The sequence below is a fragment of the Onthophagus taurus genome, unplaced genomic scaffold (genome assembly GCF_036711975.1).
Source record: "Onthophagus taurus isolate NC unplaced genomic scaffold, IU_Otau_3.0 ScKx7SY_15, whole genome shotgun sequence".
In the NCBI taxonomy this organism is placed as follows: domain Eukaryota; kingdom Metazoa; phylum Arthropoda; class Insecta; order Coleoptera; family Scarabaeidae; genus Onthophagus; species Onthophagus taurus.
The window spans coordinates 30,313-50,093 of NW_027248940.1; the positions used below are offsets into that span (position 1 = coordinate 30,313).

The 19,781-nt window shown below is 33.5% G+C and overlaps 2 protein-coding genes across 2 annotated transcripts; one reads left to right on the forward strand and one right to left on the reverse strand.

The window, feature by feature from the left end:
- The first annotated feature begins 1,183 nt into the window (after positions 1 to 1,183).
- LOC111419356 (Prophenoloxidase 2) lies at positions 1,184 to 4,546 on the forward strand. Its single transcript, XM_023052137.2, has 7 exons — positions 1,184 to 1,338; positions 1,393 to 1,809; positions 2,676 to 3,296; positions 3,353 to 3,481; positions 3,537 to 3,864; positions 3,918 to 4,150; positions 4,216 to 4,546. The coding sequence occupies exons 1-7, from the start codon at positions 1,231 to 1,233 to the stop codon at positions 4,429 to 4,431; spliced, it is 2,052 nt and encodes a 683-aa protein (XP_022907905.2). The 5' UTR covers positions 1,184 to 1,230; the 3' UTR covers positions 4,432 to 4,546.
- A 5,901-nt stretch (positions 4,547 to 10,447) lies between these two features.
- Positions 10,448 to 18,901, reverse strand: LOC111419358 (phenoloxidase 1-like). The gene is made up of 8 exons (XM_023052140.2): positions 18,762 to 18,901; positions 18,490 to 18,694; positions 18,209 to 18,432; positions 17,497 to 18,102; positions 17,313 to 17,441; positions 11,109 to 11,436; positions 10,822 to 11,048; positions 10,448 to 10,765 (listed from the first exon to the last, which is right to left on the reverse strand). The coding sequence occupies exons 1-8, from the start codon at positions 18,861 to 18,863 to the stop codon at positions 10,568 to 10,570; spliced, it is 2,019 nt and encodes a 672-aa protein (XP_022907908.2). The 5' UTR covers positions 18,864 to 18,901; the 3' UTR covers positions 10,448 to 10,567.
- Positions 18,902 to 19,781: the final 880 nt, after the last annotated feature.

The following is a 19,781-nucleotide window of genomic DNA, read 5'->3' on the forward strand; positions in this document are numbered from 1 at the left end:
GTTTATCTCTTTGATGTCAAAAAGGGTCCAGAACTTTTCTAGCGATTTTCCTTAACAGCAAAAAGTATCTAAATGCTTTCTGGGCATTGATTAAGATTTCTAGGGGTTCTAAAGATGTCAAAAGTGTCCAGAAGCTTTCTATTGACTTCCATAATCATTAATAAGAGTCTAACTGCTATCCGGACATTTATTAAGATTTCTAGTGGTTTCTAAAGATGTCAAAAAGTGTCCAGAAGCTTTCTAATTATTTCTATAGATGTCAAAAATTGTCCAGAAGGTGTGTAATGGTATCTATAGTCGTCAAAAAGTGTGCAAAACGTTTCTAATGATCTCTATAGTAGTGAAAATCTGTCTAGAAGCTTTCTAATATTATCAATAATTATCAAAAAGTGTTTAAACGTCTCCCGATGTAACTGACGATGTACCTGATGACGCTTTTATGAAAACAGCGAAACACGTGTAGTACAGATTGAAAATTGAAATAAAATAAACATCATTGTGGAGCAAAAGATTAGTTCTTTTTGTCTTTTTAATTTATTCCTAGGGGATTCTAAAGATATCAAAATGTGTCCAGAAACTTTCTATTGACTATAGTTCTACGACCATAGTCATCAAAAAGAGTCAAACTGCTATTAACTTTATGTTCAAGGGCCTTAATCGCAGTTTTAATATCGTTAATGTCAGAGAAAGGGCGAATTACTAGACGATTTTGCTTGAGTGGTATGTATGGTATGCTTGGTACGTATGATATTTGGTTCCTTTTTCAGTTAGGGCTTTTATGGTAGCTGAAGAATCATCAGAGTTATTTATTTGCACTTTAACCTGCTCTTTGCGTAAATTCTTCAAAGTGTAATTATTGAAAGCCGCTTTAAAGCCGGAAATAAGAAATTGTTTGTGGCACATTAAATCTTTATTAAATTTTCTTGAAACTAATTTTTATTTCATGATGATATTTCAATTCGTTCTTGAGCTACGATTTTTAAATTAAAAAAAAATCACCTGATAAGAAGTGGTGGTTTAATCCAATTTCTTAGAAAAATAACTTTATTTTTTTATTGTGATATCAATTAACCTCATCCTGTTTTCCCACCAAATCAAGGCAAAATATTTTTTGAGGTTTCGCCTCTTAACCGCGTAACTCAACCTGATTATATAAAGAGAACGAATTATTTTTTTATTATTCACTTGAAATCGTTCGTAGTGAAGTGAATACCAGCAAGAAGTTTCGCGATGGCCAACAAAAATAACCTTCTTCTCTTGTACGACCGCCCTTTGGAGCCATCTTTCGTTCCAAAAGGGCCCGAACGCAAAGCTTTCGATGTTCAACAGGATTTATTGGTAATAAAATTAAATTAATTAAAATTAAAAAATGAAAATCTTCCTTTGGGTTAGCCACCTAAGTACCAAGGAATCGGGGTTCAGCTTGCAAACAGATTCGGCGAAGATACAGCGGAGAAAATTCCACTGAAAAAAATTTCCGTTCCAAATTTGGGGGAAATCTTAGATTTACCTAGACAAGCTAACTTTTCTTTATTCATCCCGAAACATAGAAGAATCGCTGGGAGATTAATCAACATCTTCTTAGGAATGAAAACCATCGATGATCTTCAATCAATGGCAGTTTACGCTCGAGACAGAGTTAACCCTTACCTTTTCAATTACTGTCTCTCGGTGGCAATTTTACATCGTCCCGACACTCAAGATTTAGATCTTCCGGCATTCGTACAATCATTTCCCGATAAGTTTTTGGATGGCCAAGTTTTCCAACAGGCTCGCGAAGAAGTCAGCATCGTCCCCGATGCAGCCAGGGTATGAATTTTTGAATTAATATTAACCTCATTCTTGTCAAATTATTGAAAAGTTGGTAACAATACAATGGATGTTATTAACTTGTCATTCAAAAAGTCATAACTCATAATATTAATGGTCAAAAAAATTGATGTCTTGTTTAATATAAATGTTCCTCGGTAATTATTAAAGATGGAGAAATTAAGTTTTGCTGACTTATTCACAATTAATCAGCGAATTTAACACATAAAACCGCTTTTTGATATCTTGATCGGTTCTTGAGAAATTAATTCATAAAGATAACTTAAAAAATTCTCTTCGAATTGACGTTTCGTTGTAAGCTTATTTTAAGAAATTTATTACTCCCTAATTATTGAAGATGGAGAAACCTTGTTGACATATTCAGAATTAAGCAACAAATCTAACGCAGAAAACGGTTCTTTGATATCTCGATTAGTTCTTGAGATACATAGGTTCATAAAGATAACGTAAAAAGGTTGCTATTTCATTTGACGTTTTGTTGCAACATTGATTTCAACAATTTATTTCTAACTCATTATTAGGAATAGAGAAACTAAATTTGGGGGATTTATTTAGAATTAAATCGCGAATTTAATGCTGCAAATCGCTTTTTGCTATGTCGATTTGTTCTCGAGAAATTAATTCATAAAGATAACCTAAAAAAAATCCGTTTTAATTTGATGTCTCGTTTTAAACAATTTATTTCTCAGTAATGATTAGAGATGAAAAAACTAAATTTTGCTGAATTATTCAGAATTAATCAGCGAATCTAACGCAGAAAACCTCGTTTTGATATCGCGATTATAACCTCAATAATATTGTAACGTCTTTGATATAAAAAAGAATTAATAATTTTAATAATTTAGATGCCAATTGAAATCCCACGCGATTACACAGCTTCTGATTTAGAAGAAGAACACCGCCTAGCTTATTTCCGCGAAGATCTTGGCATCAACTTGCATCATTGGCATTGGCATTTAGTGTACCCCTTCGAAGGCGCGATGGAAGTCGTCAATAAAGACCGGAGAGGAGAACTTTTCTACTACATGCATCAACAGGTGATCGCCCGATTTAATTTGGAGCGGTTCTCGAATAATATGGGGCGCGTAACGCGTTGGAACGAATGGAAAGAACCGATTAAAGAGGCTTATTTCCCGAAATTGGATAGCTTGGTGGCGTCGCGAGCGTGGCCAGCTCGCGTTGAAAATCAATCGATTAAGGACTTAAATCGCGAGCAGGATCAAATCCAACAGGATGTGGATGATTTGTATCGGTGGAGGGATAGGATTTTCGAGGCGATTCATTCCGGGAGGGTTCAAAGAGAGGATGGAAGCACTCAAATGCTAACGGAAATGGAAGGGATCGATATTTTGGGAAATATGGTTGAGTCAAGTATTTTATCGCCGAATAGGACTCTTTATGGGGATCTTCACAATATGGGGCACGTTTTTATTTCGTATGCTCACGACCCGGATCATCGACATCTTGTAAATGATTAATTAATAAAATAAATTTTGTTGTTGTTTATGTTTTGTGTCTCAAGGAATCTTTTGGCGTTATGGGTGACTCCTCGACAGCTATGAGAGATCCAATTTTCTACCGTTGGCACGCATACATCGATGACATTTTCCAAGAACATAAATCCACTTTACCCAGATATACAACTCAACAGGTTCATATAGGTTCATATATCTGAAGCAAAAATTAATGAAAACAATTTTTTTTAGTTGGATTATCCCGGCGTAACCGTAACCGGAGTTGCCGTAAACCCTCAAGCAGGAACCGCGAACAATTTCTCAACGTTTTGGCAACAATCCGACGTAGATTTTTCACGCGGAATGGACTTCCAACCCCGCGGATCCGTTTTCGCGCGTTTCACCCATTTACAACACCAACCCTTTACTTACAACATCACCGTAAACAACTCAAGCGGTGCTAACCGCATGGGAACTTGTCGCATTTTCCTCGGACCGAAGTTCGATGAACGCAAGAACCCCTGGCTCTTCAGAGACCAACGGTTAATGTTTATCGAGTTGGATCGCTTTGTTGTTACACGTAAATAGTTAATTAATTAAACTTTCGTCTGATTATATTTTTCTTATGATTAGTTCAACAGGGAGAGAACACGATTAGGCGCAATTCAAATGAATCATCGGTTACAATTCCGTTTGAACGAACGTTCCGGAATTTAGACTTGACTCGCCCGGTTGGAGGTGATCAATTGGCCCAATTCAATTTTTGCGGTTGCGGGTGGCCCCAGCACATGTTGATTCCGAAAGGAACCGCGGACGGACTTCAATGTCAACTTTTCGTTATGATTTCCAACTTCCAAGACGACACGGTATTTTTTCCTTTTGATTTTATTTTAACCATTTCTTCTTATACCTTCTTTGTTTGTAATAATAGGTAAATGAATCAACAACTGGTCAATGCAACGACGCGATGAGTTTTTGTGGAATCAAAGACCGGAAATACCCGGATAAGCGATCCATGGGGTACCCTTTCGATCGGATGCCGCGCGACGGGGTTAACACTCTACAACAGTTTTTAACGCCGAATATGAGGGTGCAAGATTGTTTGATTAAGCATAATAATCGCGTGGTGCGGCCGAGAGCGAATTGATTTATGAAAATTAAGAAAAACTACTTTGGCAATGATTTATGTTTATTCTAACGTTTGTTATTTTGTTCAGCATTTCATAAAAATATTATAAAAAAATAAAAATTATCATTAATTACGTTGATTTTTTATTCTTGTGAGTCCTCTCTCACTAATTTGTTAACTAAAATATTGGTTTTAATTTAAATCGTTTATGCAAAAGTTCCATTCAAAAAATTCGAAACAATACCGAAATTTGAAGATTCGAAAGAATCTTGAAGAAAAATTGAAGGAAAACTGCTTTCAGACGTATAGATATCGAGAAAAATACGAAAATATGATGAATTCGTTGTTTTTTCAACCTGTTTATGGTAACACCGGGGAATCTGAGCATGTTACAGGAAAACTTATGAAATAAAAACTTACATTAATGACATTCGAGATAAAACGTTAATTAAGAATGATTGTTGAACGTAAACATTTTCATTAATCAAATGATTCTATTTTAGAATCAATTTTTTCGTGTAACAAATTAAAAATACTTTAAAATGAGCTCAAACCCGACGGGGTATCTCAAAGAAAAAAAAGTTTTATTAAAAAACAATCGATAATCACCTGTCTCGTAGTGTTTCAGGCAATACGTCTCGTATTATCGAGTATTTTCGATCGTCTTGTTGTATAATACACCTAATTCTGTTTTTACGCGAACATTTTTTACGCGAATTTGATATAACGCGATTAATAAAATATATTTTATTCTTTTTTTACGCGATTTAATTTGATTTAACGCGATGCAAGAAATTTTAATCTAGAATAATTTTGGAACTAAAATTTCGTGTACGTGCAAGTATGTGAAAGCGCTTGAAAGGTATATGATTGTGCGAGAATCGATACCCCCTGATTGCGCGAGCGCATCAATAGTTACAGGGGATTTCCCTAATTTTATATCATCTCACATCTGTTTTGGTTAAAATAATTACGAGTTTACAGTTTGGCTTCAATGTTTAAGGTGAGTAACAAAATCGAATACAATATTAAATAAAATATTTTTTGATACATTTATTCTTTACTTACTTATTACGTATAAATAATTAAATTTTTATAGCCGATCTAATCACAATGTCAGCTACAAAACAAACAAAAAGAAAAGCTATTTCTTTGGAAGTTTAAATTAAAATTTTAGATAATTTAGCTAATGGAGATAGTGTCACCACTGTAGGGCAATGTTTCGGTTTAAGAGAATCCACCGTAAGAACTATAAAAAAAAATGAGGACGCGATTAGAAAATCTGTAATTGTTGGGACAAAATTAAGTGCTCATACAACATCATACACAAGAGACATTGTGAAGCAAAAAATGGAAAAGGCTCTTGTAATATGGATGGAGGATATGTCTCAAAAACGAATACCCGTTGACGGAAATAACATCGAGCAAATGGCATTAAAGATTTACAACCAGATTAAAGAAGCGGAACCACAAACATCAGCCGAGAAAAGAAGAAAATTTGAATTTTCTGCTAGTACGGGATGGATAAATGGTTTTCTACAATGACACGCGTTACATAATATAAAGATAAAGGGTGAAATTGCATCTGCAGATGATGTAGCAGCTAAGGAATTTCCAGCAAAACTGGCTAAAATAATTGAAAAAGGTGGTTACACTCCAGATCAGGTATGGAATGCGGACGAAACAGGCCTTTTCTGGAAGCGTATGCCAAATAGAACATACGTAGCTAAATCCCAGAAAACTGCCAGTGGGTTCAAGGCGGCCAAAGATCGCGTAACCTTTTTATTTTGCTCTAATGCGTCTGGAGATCGAATGTTAAAACCCTTGTTTGTTAATTGAGCTCTAAAACCACGGTCTATGAAAGGTGTAAATTTAGATACCTTATCAGTACACTGGACAGCTAATAAAAAAGCCTGGGTAACTAGAGAAATTTTTAATGAATGGTTTGTCAAACATTTTATCCCAGAAGTGCGTCGCTATATGAGCGATAAAAGTCTTGAATTTAAGGTTCTTCTGATTATAGATAACGCACCTGGCCACCCACACATAGAGCACCCGAATGTTGAATTTTGTTTTCTTCCTCCAAATACTCCTTGATACAGCCGTTGGACCAAGGAATTATTGCAACCTTTAAGACCTATTGCGTAAAGCAAACATTTCGATACATTTTAGATAAATTAACAAATAATAAAAATGTAACGGTCATTGACGCGTGGAAGAACTTTATAATAAATGACTGCATCAAACATGCTGGATTAGCACTATCCGAATTGAAACCATCAACTTTGAACGCATGTTGGAGATCTGTTTGGCCAGAATGTGTAAAAACTAAAGATCATGTGCCTTCTAATATGGATCAATACCCTAACATCACAGCCTTAGCTCATGAAATAGGCGGAGAAGGATTTGCTGATATATCGTCTGCAGATATCGATGAATTACTAGAGGATAAAGCACTTACTGATGATGAAATCATTAGTTTAGCGCTTGAGATTCCCGATGATAAAGAATGCAGTGAAATTGACGAAGAGATTCCTACCCTTACCGCAGATGTAATCAAAGAAGGACTACAACTCGCTGCTAAATTATGCGATCATTTTCAAAAGCATGATCCTATTGAAGAAAGATCTACAAAATTTCAAAGAGACATTAAATTATTAATGGGCAGTTATCGTGAATTGTATAACAGCCTTATCAAACCTGGAACACAACGATCGATAACAGAATTTGTGACTAGAACCACTAACACGGCAGCACAGCTTGAGAAGGAAAGCGCATCGAAAAGTGATAGCAATTAGAAATTAATTTTCGTTTTTTTCACTAAATAATGATTTTTTCTTTACTTTTATTTTATTATTATTCAACTTATGAATTATTTATTATTTTTAAATAAGTTTTATTAAATAAAAGCACATTAAAGTAACCGAATTTATCTTTCTTAATCATAACATTTTAACCGATTCTTCAAATGTCGGAACCTATCCCGTATTTTTACATAAATACCGTATCTTTTTTTACGCGATTTTCTTTTACGCGAATTTATTGGGAACGTATCTGTCGCGTAAAAACAGAATTAAGTGTATATGAAAAGTCTTAATATACATAAGGTCGCAAATGCCTCCTTAACGAGATATAGCGGGTCAAAGTTTCTCTAAAATTAAACATTATCTACAATAAAAAGCCCTTTTTTAAAAATATTTTCAATGCCACTGCTAATTTTGTCAAACGGGCAGTATTTTCGTGTAAAGTGATCAGTTATCTATCAATTGGTCTCTTACAAAACTATGATTAAAGCAACACTTTTTGATTGGATTAACAAATTTTCTACAAACGTGTTTTTCTTAAAAACTATTGCTTTGATTAAAGTTTTGTAAGAGACCCATGTATATTAAGACTTTTCATCTTAATTTTTAATGTATTATTTACCCTAGAAGTCTGTCAGTGGTTTTTTGAATCATCCTGTATAAACCGGAAGTGAATGGAAAAATTGTTTATGTTTATGTGCGCGAAGTAACCACAATGCAAAATAATAACTTTACATGTAAATCTATTTATAAATGAGTTTTATTCTAGAGGTATTAACTAAAGATTTCGTTGTTTATAGAAACAACTAAAGTAAAACGATTTGATTAAGTATTGCTTGCAGAAGACTAAAAAATGATTATACAAGTTTGTAGAAGACAAACTTTACCTATTTCGCAAAACGATTTGATTTAAAATATTTTTTTAGCAGAAAAGCAAATTTTTTTCAGTTAAAAATAGAGTTTTAATTAAAACCGTGTCACTTAAATTGACCAATTTTACAATTTCCTTCCTAAAAGACTAAAAGTGGCTTGTAGCAAGTTAAATACTGGTTACAGAAGATTAAATACTGGTTGCAGAAGTTAATACTGCTTGTATGGGACCAGATACTGCTTGCAGGAGACGATATATTGCTCGCAGAAGTTAATAATGCTTGCAGAAGACTAGATACTGTTTGCAGGAAACTAAAAAGTGCTTACAAAATATGAAATACTGTTTGCAGAAAACAACCTATTGGTTGTAGAAACTAATACTGCTTGTATGAGACTAGATACTGCCTGGAGGAGATTAAATATTGGTTATAGGAGGCTAAAAACTGATTACAGAAGTTTGATTACTAAAGTAGTCTGGCATAAATAAACAAAGAAAGTAGTTAAATTTACGTATAAATAGAAATATAGACCATTCGTTATTGACATGGTAAAATTACCTAATGTTGTCTAATGTAGTAGTTGTATTTTCGTATTAAATATCTAGTAATGAATTGAAAAGATAACTAATCTTTGTATCATGTGCCTAAACTAGTTAGATTTTAAGAATGCTTGCCCGATGTTTTCCTTTACGGCTACAGTGTTCTAGTCGTGTTCTGACGTGTTCAACACGTGTACACAACGAAGTGTTCGGATTGGCTCAGTTACAATTGAAACTGCGAAATACGAGGTAGTGTGCGTCCACATTTTATACATATTTATAATGGCAGATGAAATAGTTAATGAAGCGGTCGTGCAAGAAGACGTTGTTAGTTCATTGCTTGTGGAATGGGGATTAGGTGACCTAATTGATGATTTTTTAGGTAAGTAAAATTAATTATTAGTTAAAGTCGGTAGATCATCAGAGTAATATTTCTGTTTAAACGAATTTCATTATAATATAATATGTAGTATGGTACGAACACGTAGAACGCTGGTTCGCGCTGGTTGCAAGCGCTTGTTGATAAAATGCATCAAGCCAGTATAATATAGCTTTATCTCCAGACATACGCAGGCCATAAGGATTTATCTGGATTACTTGCGCTGGCACACAAGCGCTTACAAAAAGCACGAATCAGCGTTCTACGTGTTCGTACCCTTATGCAGGTTGTTTATAAAAACCAATCCAAGCATTTTTTTTCTTATTATAATTACTATCTGATTATGAATATTATTTAACTTGTTAAACCTACATAAAAATATCATTTACGGACTTGAGTTTATTTCAAATAGATCATTTATCTAAAAATTAGTTCGATTATCTATTTACCCATTAGTAAAATTAGTTCACAAGATTGGTTGAGTTATCCAATAAAGTTGGTAGTTTGATGATTGTATACGAATTTTCCATAACGAATATCAGATAGGTATGTGTATTTGAATGAAATTAACAAAGAAACGATACCGCTTGGTATTTTTATAAGACAACCTGTAAACTGGTTAACAACAGATTAGAAATGTTTAAATTTGTGATTTATTTATAGCTAAAAAGATTGATATTGAGGTTTTTAAAGAATTGACCATATCCGATATTGACAATCTAATACCTGCTGATAAATTTGGACAACGAATAAAATTTAGAAAATGTTTGTTTCAGTGGAAAGAACAATATGTAACATTTTAATGTATGTAAATGTAACAATTTTATTTATTTATTTATATTTCCTGTATTTATTTTATTAAATAAATCATTTAAATACTAATAATAATTCTTTTATTTATACCTAAAATGACAGCAACAATAGTACTTATACCTAATGTATAGTAGAAAATATATCTACTAATTCTAGTAATATTATCTAATATTATGTAAAGATTTATCTATATAATTTAGGTAACATAACTAAAAAACCTAGCAGAAAAAATATATAAATGTAGTTGGAATTACTACTTATTTAGACATATCAACAATAAATTATTAAATAATTCATCTAAAGGAATTGTGATAATAGCTAATCCATTTCTTTTGGCTTTACTACATTTAAGATAAATCATTCATTCTATTTTAGTCAATCTATCTAAAGATGTAGATCAAATGAATACATAATTAGAAACAGTCACCACTAGAACATTAGTTCTTTCAAGTATATTATCAACAAATCTTCTAAATATTCGACAAAGTAAATCAACTATTTGAAAATATCTACATCAACTAATAACATTGTTAGGTTAATTTTTAACCACAAATTCTAGATAATTATGCCCAATGTTTAGTTAAATATACCCAATCTTTTCTTTCTGTGTATATTATTAATAAAACGAAATAAATATTTAACAGATTTTATTCATTAATAATTCAAACGCAAAAATCATAGCCGAAGTCGTCGATATAAATCAATCATGTTTATTAATTTTTCTTCAAATTAAAGCACTAAAATTTAGTGTCATTCCACCACTTGGTCGCGAAACAAAATTTTGCAATTTTGCACAATCATATTAGATGTAAGAAATGTCTGCAAAGTCTGGTAATTAGACGGTCTATCGAAGGGGTACCCCATAGCTCGTTTATCGGGATACTTCTGGTCCTTAACTCCACAGTAACTCATTGCATCCTTACACTCCCCCGATGTTGTTTCCCCAACCTTTAACAACAACAAATAAATTCGAAATATTACATAAATAAGTGTATTAAAATTACTTTGTCTATCTCATAATCGGAGATCATAACAAAAAGTTGACAATGAAGTCCTCCCACGGTTCCTTTCGGAATTAACATGTGATTAGGCCATCCGCAACGGCAATAATCGGAAAGAGCCGATTGCGCAGGTGGATTTGCTTCGTTATAATTTTTGAATGTTTTATCAAACGGAATTGTAACGGAGGAATCCGATGATAGGCGGTTAATCGTATTCGAACCTTGTTTGACTAAAAATAATTATTAGGTTAATTCAAATTAAATTACTAAAAAGATTTTAAAGTATTTACGAGTGACAGTGAATCGATCTAATTCGATAAACATCTTTCTTTGATCCCTAAAGACAAAATCAACTTTCCGTTCATCTTGTCTCGGTGCTAAAAAGATGCGGCAAGTTCCCATACGTTCTTTGTCGCTGTTGTTGGTCACTGTGATGTTATAAGTGAAGGGTTGGTGTTGTAAATGGGTGAAACGCGCGTAAACTGACCCCCACTTTCGAAAATCTAAGCCACCCGATAATTGGATGCTCGATTTTTGCCAAAATGTGTAAAAATTATTTTTTTCGCCATCTGTAGCTTGTACAGAAACTGCGTTTATATTTATACCTTTAAAGTCCATCTAAAAAAATCCTTAATTTCTTAAAAACATGAAAGGATTTAAAAAGAAAATTAACAAAACATAATTGTACGCATATACAGAGTCTCCCACGTAAGCGACAAAGTACATAAATGGCATTAAGGAGCCGAGATATGCAGTTCTTTCTTGGACAAAAGGTGTAGGAAATATAGCACACTATAAACGGAAAATATTTTTATACAGGGTGTATCTGAATGACTGCAACAAACTTCGGCTCCCCTAACGAGCTACACCCCTCCAAAAATGGCGGTAAATTTTTGTTAAATTTTTTTTTCTCGAAAACCATAAACGCTAGGAAAATGAAATTTAGGGAATATGTTTAGCTCATAATAGGGCACGTTTTGATGCTATTTGTACTTTCAACCTACCCTTCTAAACTACTAAACGTAACCACCCCCGTTCAATTTATGCCTAGATTTTTTTTATGAAGATGATACATTGGCAAAATTACAGTTAGATAGGTAAAACTATTCTAAAAGAAAGTTCTGAAGTTCTTCGAAAATTTAATAATTTCTGAGAAAAAAAATAGCTGTAGGGTTGTTAATCGAAAGTTGGAATGAATTTTTAATGAAAAAACCTTAGTAACCTTTGCAATCTTTGTTAGAAGTATTTTTGACGTTTAAATGTCAGTGGTTTTCTTACTATTATTATTATTTTATTTAAAATTTTGAGCCTAAATGCGATAGAACTTTATTCAAAAATTAATTTGAAAAACAATAATAATATTAAGAAAAACATTGACATTTAAACGTCAAAAATATTTCTGATAAAGATTGGAAAGCCCACTAAGATTTTTTCATTAAAAATTCTTTCCAACTTTTGATCGACAACCCCGTTGTTTAACGGGCAGTGTTTTCTTTATTATTTTTTTTCTCAAAAATTAGTCGTTTTTGAGAAAATTTTAAAGAGACAAAAATGTTTTAGGATACTTTCATCTAGCTATGTAAAATTTTTCTAATGTATTTATCATCTGCATACAAAAAATGTTAGCAAAAATGTAAACGTTTAGTAGTTTAGAAGGGTAGGCTAAAAGTACAAATAGGGTCAAAACGTGCCCCATTATGAGTTAAACATATTCCCCAAATTTCATTTTCCTAGCGTTTATGGCTTTTGAGAAAAAAAAATTAAACCAAAATTTTCCGCCATTTTTGGAGGGGCGTAGCTCCCCAGGGGATCCGAAGTCGCCCATGGTTCATATATGAAAGTACCCTTTAAATTCACTAAAGAATCACCCCTCGAAGTTTGTTGCAGTCATTCAGATACACCCTGTATACATATACAGGCTGTTCCATAACGACGTACTGAAATAAACATATGTTATTTTAAATGGAACGATATAGTTTTCATTCCGTATTCTGATTCTACACACAAAACTAAGTAGACTTTTATGAGACATGTTTATACCTAGTGCTTTTAGTATTTAGTATTTTTAGTATTATTTTTTTACCCTTCCAATCTGAATTTCTTGGCGACTGATCGAGCTAGAAAGATAAACTTTGTGACAGTTGCAGCTGGGATATCTTTAAATAGAGTGCCATTGGTTACATCAGTCTATATTATACAGGGGTGTTCATAAATGTAACGACTGTTGTACCATATTTAATTGCAAAAAAATCGAAAATTTTAAATGGAACACCCCATATTTGATTAGCTTATCAGATATAGAATTTAATTCTCTACAAATCTTCAGTACATGTCCCTATACCTATCTGTTGCAGTTGTTGCGATATAGCGAAATGAATCAAAATCATGCAAAGAATGGCAGATCTTATTCATGTTTTCCTTAGTAGGCCATGGAATAAGACGATAAATAATTCTCAATCAAACTTTATGCATAAATGAAGCCGATTTACGAATTCAGCTTGCCAATTATCTATTGTTTCAGCTGAGATATTTCTGAAGCTTTCCCTCATTCTATTCTTCATATCTTCTTTCGTCGTTGGAATATTAGCGTACAACTTCGGTTTTGAGATATTCCCAAATGAAGAAGTGGCGGTGAGTTAGATATATTAGAATATGCAGGTGCCCCGTCGTGTTGAAATATCATTTTTGTCTAGTTTCTAAATCTACATCTTCTAGCAACACTGGCAACTCTTTTTCTAAAAATGTTTTGTAAATTTGTCCAGAGTATACCAACTCGTCCAACTATTTTACGGTTAAATATTCCGCCCCAAACATTTAACGACCATACATTTTGATGAGGATTTTCGGTTGCATAATAATGCATATTATGTCGATTTACAACCCGTTGCTGTTAAAAGTAGCTTCATCACTAAATAGAACTGATGATACGAAACAAGGGTTTTCATTTATTTCATCTAAAGTTGTCGTACAGAAAGTTACTTTGTTAGCAAAATCTCCATGAAGTTCTTGGTGTATTCAAATGATATGGGTGGTAGTTGTGAAGCCTTGTAATTCAGTTTAGTGAGCTTGTACTCATATGTGTTGCTCTAGCGATCTGTCGTGTACTCACATGCGGATTCTCCTGCAAATTTGATAAAACGTTCGTTGTTCTCTTCTCGAACTGCATACGACTTTTTTCGACGGATAGGTATGTCGACACTTCCGATATCTTCAAATCTATGTACTACTCTATTAGTACTCTTTGAGCAATAATAGAAACCATGTTCACAAATTCGTCTTTTGTGTAATTCATAATCAAGCATTAACCAATAAATAACTAGACTATTAATAAAGATATGACATTTAGTTAACTTGTTTTATTTAATTTGGATCAAGTCAACGCTTACCACCTGTGAAATTACAAATAATTATGGCGATATCACTTGAAAGCTGTCAAATGCATATACAGGGTGCCCGGAAATTGCGTTCATATATTTAAAGGTGTGATTCTACATAAAAAATCATGAAGAAAAGTTCATATAAAGATGTGTCCTAAAATGCTTCCTAAGGGAGTTAGAGCGCTTTGAAGAAGACGTTCAATATGAGGTTATTTCTCATTATTTCAAAAACTACTAGGGTTAGAAACACGAAATTTTGCATATCCAGCTATTTTTACGGGGGGAATACGATAATCGAATAAAAAATTAGAAGGAATGTGCAGTTGCGGAAATAAGGGATAGGGGGCGCAATTTATTTCCCATATTTTTTTTTGCTTTTATGTTTTCACTATTTTAACCTCAAAATTAGAATCTACGGAAAAAAATACATAAAAAATGTTCTGCTTATAAAATGGTCTACGACCACTCGTTTTCAAGATAAATAATGCTAAGTAAAATACTGCACACAAACATGTGTATTAAACTATCACTAAAAATCTTAGTAGGCTCCTTTCATTTGTTGATCTTTGCTGTCAAACGGTCAATAAAAAATTATTTTAGTGCAACAACCATTATAATTTACGTTTAATTAAATCAAAATGGTTCAATACTCAAACGAAGAGATGGCAAACATTCACTTTACGTACGGTAGAGCTGATGGAAATGCCAGAGAAGCACGAAGGTTGTACGCAGAACGATATCCAAACCTACAACTTCCCTGTGAACAAACGTTCGCTTCTATTCATAGAAGATTGTGTGAAACTGGGCGCTTTAAGGAAAATCGTTACGACTGTGGAAGATCATGCACTACGAGGACTGTAGAAGTGGAAGAAAGGGTGCTCGATGCAGTAGCTATCAATCCTACGGTAAGCACTAAGAGATTATCGGTACAAGAAAATGTGCCGAAAACCACCGTTTGGGAGGTATTTAAAGATCAGCTACTGCATCCATATCATTTCCAAAAGGTGCAGGCCTTAAAACCCACCGATAGCATCCCAAGACTACAGTTCAGTCGTTGGATTATGGAACAATGGCGCCATGACAGAAATTTTCCGGAAAAAGTGTTGTTTACCGATGAAGCTGGATTTACCCGAGATGGCGTCATTAACTTCCATAATATCCATGTTTGGGTCGATGAAAACCCATACAATGTTTTAGCCACGAAACATCAAGAAAGATTTTCTATTAATGTATGGGTTGGTATTATTGGGGATCATTTAATTGGTCCTCATGTACTTGATAACCGTCTCAACGGTACAACTTATCTTAACTTTTTGCAAAATACCTTGTTTGAACTGATGGAAGAAGTGCCGTATCAAACACGAAGGAAAATGTGGTTTATGCATGATGGGGCTCCTCCTCATTTCAGCGTTCAAGTACGGCAATATTTAAATGAAACCTACCGTGAAAGATGGATAGGTCGAGGAGCGCCCGTAGCATGGCCCGCACGTTCGCCAGACTTAAATCCCATAGACTTCTTTCTCTGGGGTTATCTTAAATATTTAGTGTATGCAACACCAGTTAGCAATGTCGAAGAGCTAGAACAACGTGTAAGGGACGATTGTAACACTATTCGAAACAAACAAGGTATTTTTTGGAAAGTAAGACGCTCATTAATTAAACGAGTGAGATGTTGCATTGACATGGATGGTGGAATTTTTGAACAATTCTTATAACTTTTTTTGGTGTTATTTGTTAAAAATTTAAGTGCTTTTTGTTAATGTTTTAAGTTAAACTTTTTATTTTTGTTAAATTGTTAATACGTTTTGTTTAGATTGTTTTTTTAAGGTTTTGGTAAAATTTTAAGTTATTATGAAAAATTAGTAATAATCATCTTTTGAATCATTTTGATAAAATTAACCATGATTGGAAAAAAATTTTGTAGACAATGTACGAAGAAATTTTTTATCACCCATTTGACAGCTTAAATCAAACCAATGAAAGAACCCTATTAAGATTTTTAGTGATAGTTTAATACACATGTTTGTGTGCAGTATTTTACTTAGTATCATTTATCTTGAAAACGAGTGGTCGTAGACCATTTTATAAGCAGAACATTTTTTATGTATTTTTTCCGTAGATTCTAATTTTGAGGTTAAAATAGTGAAAAGATCAAAGCAAAAAAAAATATGGGAAATAAATTGCGCCCCCTATCCCTGATTTCCGCAACTGCACATTCCTTCTAATTTTTTATTCGATTATCGTATTCGCCCCGTAAAAATAGCTGGATATGCAAAATTTCGTGTTTCTAACCCTACTAGTTTTTGAAATAATGAGAAATAACCTCATATTGAACATCTTCTTCAAAGCGCTCTACCTCCCTTAGGAAGCATTTTAGGACACACCTTTATATGAACTTTTCTTCATGATTTTTTATGTAGAATCACACCTTTAAATATATGAACGCAATTTCCGGGCACCCTGTATTTCATGGCCAAAAAAATGAATAAGATCTGCTATTCTTTGCATAATTTTGATTCATTCCGCTATATCTCAACAACTGCAACAGATAGGTATAGGGACATATACTGATGACTTGTAGAGAATTAAATTCTCTAGCTGATAAGCTTATCAAATATGGGATGTTCCATTTAAAATTTTCGCCTTTTTTAAAATTAAATATGGTAAAACAGTAGTTATATTTATGAACACCCCTGTATAAGATAGACCGATCTAACCAATGGCACTCTATTTAAGCATATCCAAGCAGCAACTGTCACGAATTTTAACTTTCTAGCTCGATCAGTCGCTAAGAAATTCTGATTTGGGGACACAGTGTTAATTGCTAAAAAAGCTTCTAATTAAAATAACTCAAAAACTAAAAGCACTAGGGATCTACATGTCTTATCAAAGTCAACTTAGTTTTGTGTGTAGAATCAGAATACGGAATAAAAACTATATCATTCCATTTAAAATAACGTATGTTTATTTCAATACGTCATTATGGAACAGCCTGTATGCATAATAATATTTTCCGTTTATAGTGTGCTAAATTTCCTACAACTTTAACTCCTTGATGCCATTTATGTACTTTGTTGCTTATATGGGACACTCTGTATTTGAAAAATTGCTTTTTACCTGATCTTTTGTGTAAGCATTCAATGTAGCTTTATATCTTTGGAACACCTCATCAATATGTCCGTGCCAACGATAAAAAACTGGATCTCTCATCGCCGTTGCAGTGTCGCTCATAATTCCAGCATCTTCCTAAATAATCTAATCAATCTAAAGTAAATCAACAAAAATTGTTTAAATGACTCACAAGGTAACGAAAATCTGGATCATGAGCCAACGAAATAAACACATGCCCCATATTGTGAAGATCCCCATAATAATCTTGATTCGGCGATAACACGCTCGCCTCGACCATATTTCCTAAAACATCAATTCCACTATCTTCCGTTAACTTCATGAATCCCGTCTTCGTTCTAACTTCCCCGCTATCAATCCCATCCGCAATCCTACTATTCCATTGAATCAATTCCCCGATGGTTGCACTTATATTATCGCGGTTTATGTTTCTAATTTGTTGATTTTCCATGCGAGCGGGCCAAACTCGAGCCGCCACCTGACTGTCTAATTTAGGGAAATAAGCTTCCTTAATCGGCGTGTGCCAGTCGCTCCAAGGAATAACCCGATTTAAATTATTCGAGAAACGCTCGAAATTGTACCTGGCAATGATCTGTTGATGCATGTAAAAGAAAAGTTCTCCTCTTCGATCTTTATTCGCTTCATTTCCTGAGTGGGGGTAAACCAAGTGCCAGTGCCAATGGTGCGAATTAACACCGATGTCTTCGCGGAAATAAGCGAGACGTTGTTCTTCTTCTAAACCGGTGGCGGTGTAAGTGAGAGGAACTTCAATTGGAATCTAAAATGTTTGTTATAATATAGTGACTTTCTGTTGTAAGCGGTTGGGTTGGTAAGTAAGAACCATTATGGCGCCCATATTTTAAAACCTTTATTTTTTTATTTACCTTGTACTCATCTGGTACAACGCTGATTTCTTCGCTAGCTTTTTGCAAAGCCCTACCATCGAGGAACTTATATGGAAACGATTGAATAAAAGCTGGTAATTCGAGATGTTGCGTATCTGGACGATGTATTAAAGCAACCGAAAGAGCATAATTAAAAAGGTAGGGGTTTACTCTATCTCTTGTGTAGACGGCAATTGCTAACAAATCATCAATGGATACCATTCCTAACAATTTATTAATGATTACGCTTCTAAATAATTGTAATCTTAATTAATATGTACCTCTAAAAATTTGGATTAAATTCCCGGCAATTTCTCTGTGCTTCGGAATAAAAAGAGAGAATCCAGATTGTCGGGGAAACGCTAAAATTTCTCTAAATTGGACCGAATCCGGAAAGGAAATGTCTTTTACATTTATTTTATCGTTTACATATTCATGCCCGATATCATTGACCACCGATTCTGGAATAGCTTGATATCTTTCAGGCTAAAAAGTTAACATTAAATTAAATAAATCATAAATTAACATAAATCATAAATCATTATTTCCTTACCATTAGATGTGGAGGCACCTTAAACGATTTCTTTCCAAGTCCTTTCGGAAGAAAACATGGCTCGAAAGGACGGTCGTATAATAAAAGAAGATTTTCTGCCATTTTTGGTTTATTTAGTGTTTGTGTACTAAAACGATTTTAGTCAAATGATGAAAGTTTCTTCTCTTTATATAGTTAGTTAATTGTGCCATCATAACCCCAAAAATTTGTTTTCTTGATATTTGGCCAGACAACAGGATGAGGTTAACAGATGTCTAGACGGAAAAAAATAATTTCTATTTTTATTAATTTGATTATAACCGTTTTAATTGATATTACCCAAACTTTCAGTTCATTTGGAATGTATTTTCCCATATTTCTTTGGTTGATTCTTTGAAAATTAATGTTTAAAGTTGCGAATTTTTAATCTTTATGTCAGTTTGACACAAATGACATTGACACTAACCATATCCGCCACCCTTTTAAAAATGAATGGTTCCTTGACAACGATTTTCCATGATATTTATTAAATGCTTGCCAGATCTCTTTTACCAATATGTACAATTCTTCTTTTGCATATAACAGGTGTCCTTGTTAATATTTATTTCTCGATCTAGGTACAATTGGTATTTGCTTTTGTATTTGAATCCCTTCCCATTATGTACCATCTTATTCGATGTTGGTACTCGCGAGCTGTTGGGTTGTCATTAATAACACCGGCTCCTCGGATGTTTGAGAACAAGCTTTCCAGTACATCTTGATTCAAACGATCAGTCAAAATGTATTCTATATCGTATTTCTTTTTTAAATAATGGTATAATTTTAGCAAACACTTGTTGTTTAATAGAAATGCCTTTTGAAATGGCAAAAGTGATATATTTTCATTAACAGCTTCAAGCAACCACATTTGTTTTTCCAAATCTACTCCAAATGCGTTAGACTGTTTTGAGAATTTCATGTTTGAGTTAAACACATCAAACCAATTATTAAAGAGTCCTACAATTTTATGTGTATACTGCCACTTGAATTTTGACAGAAGGC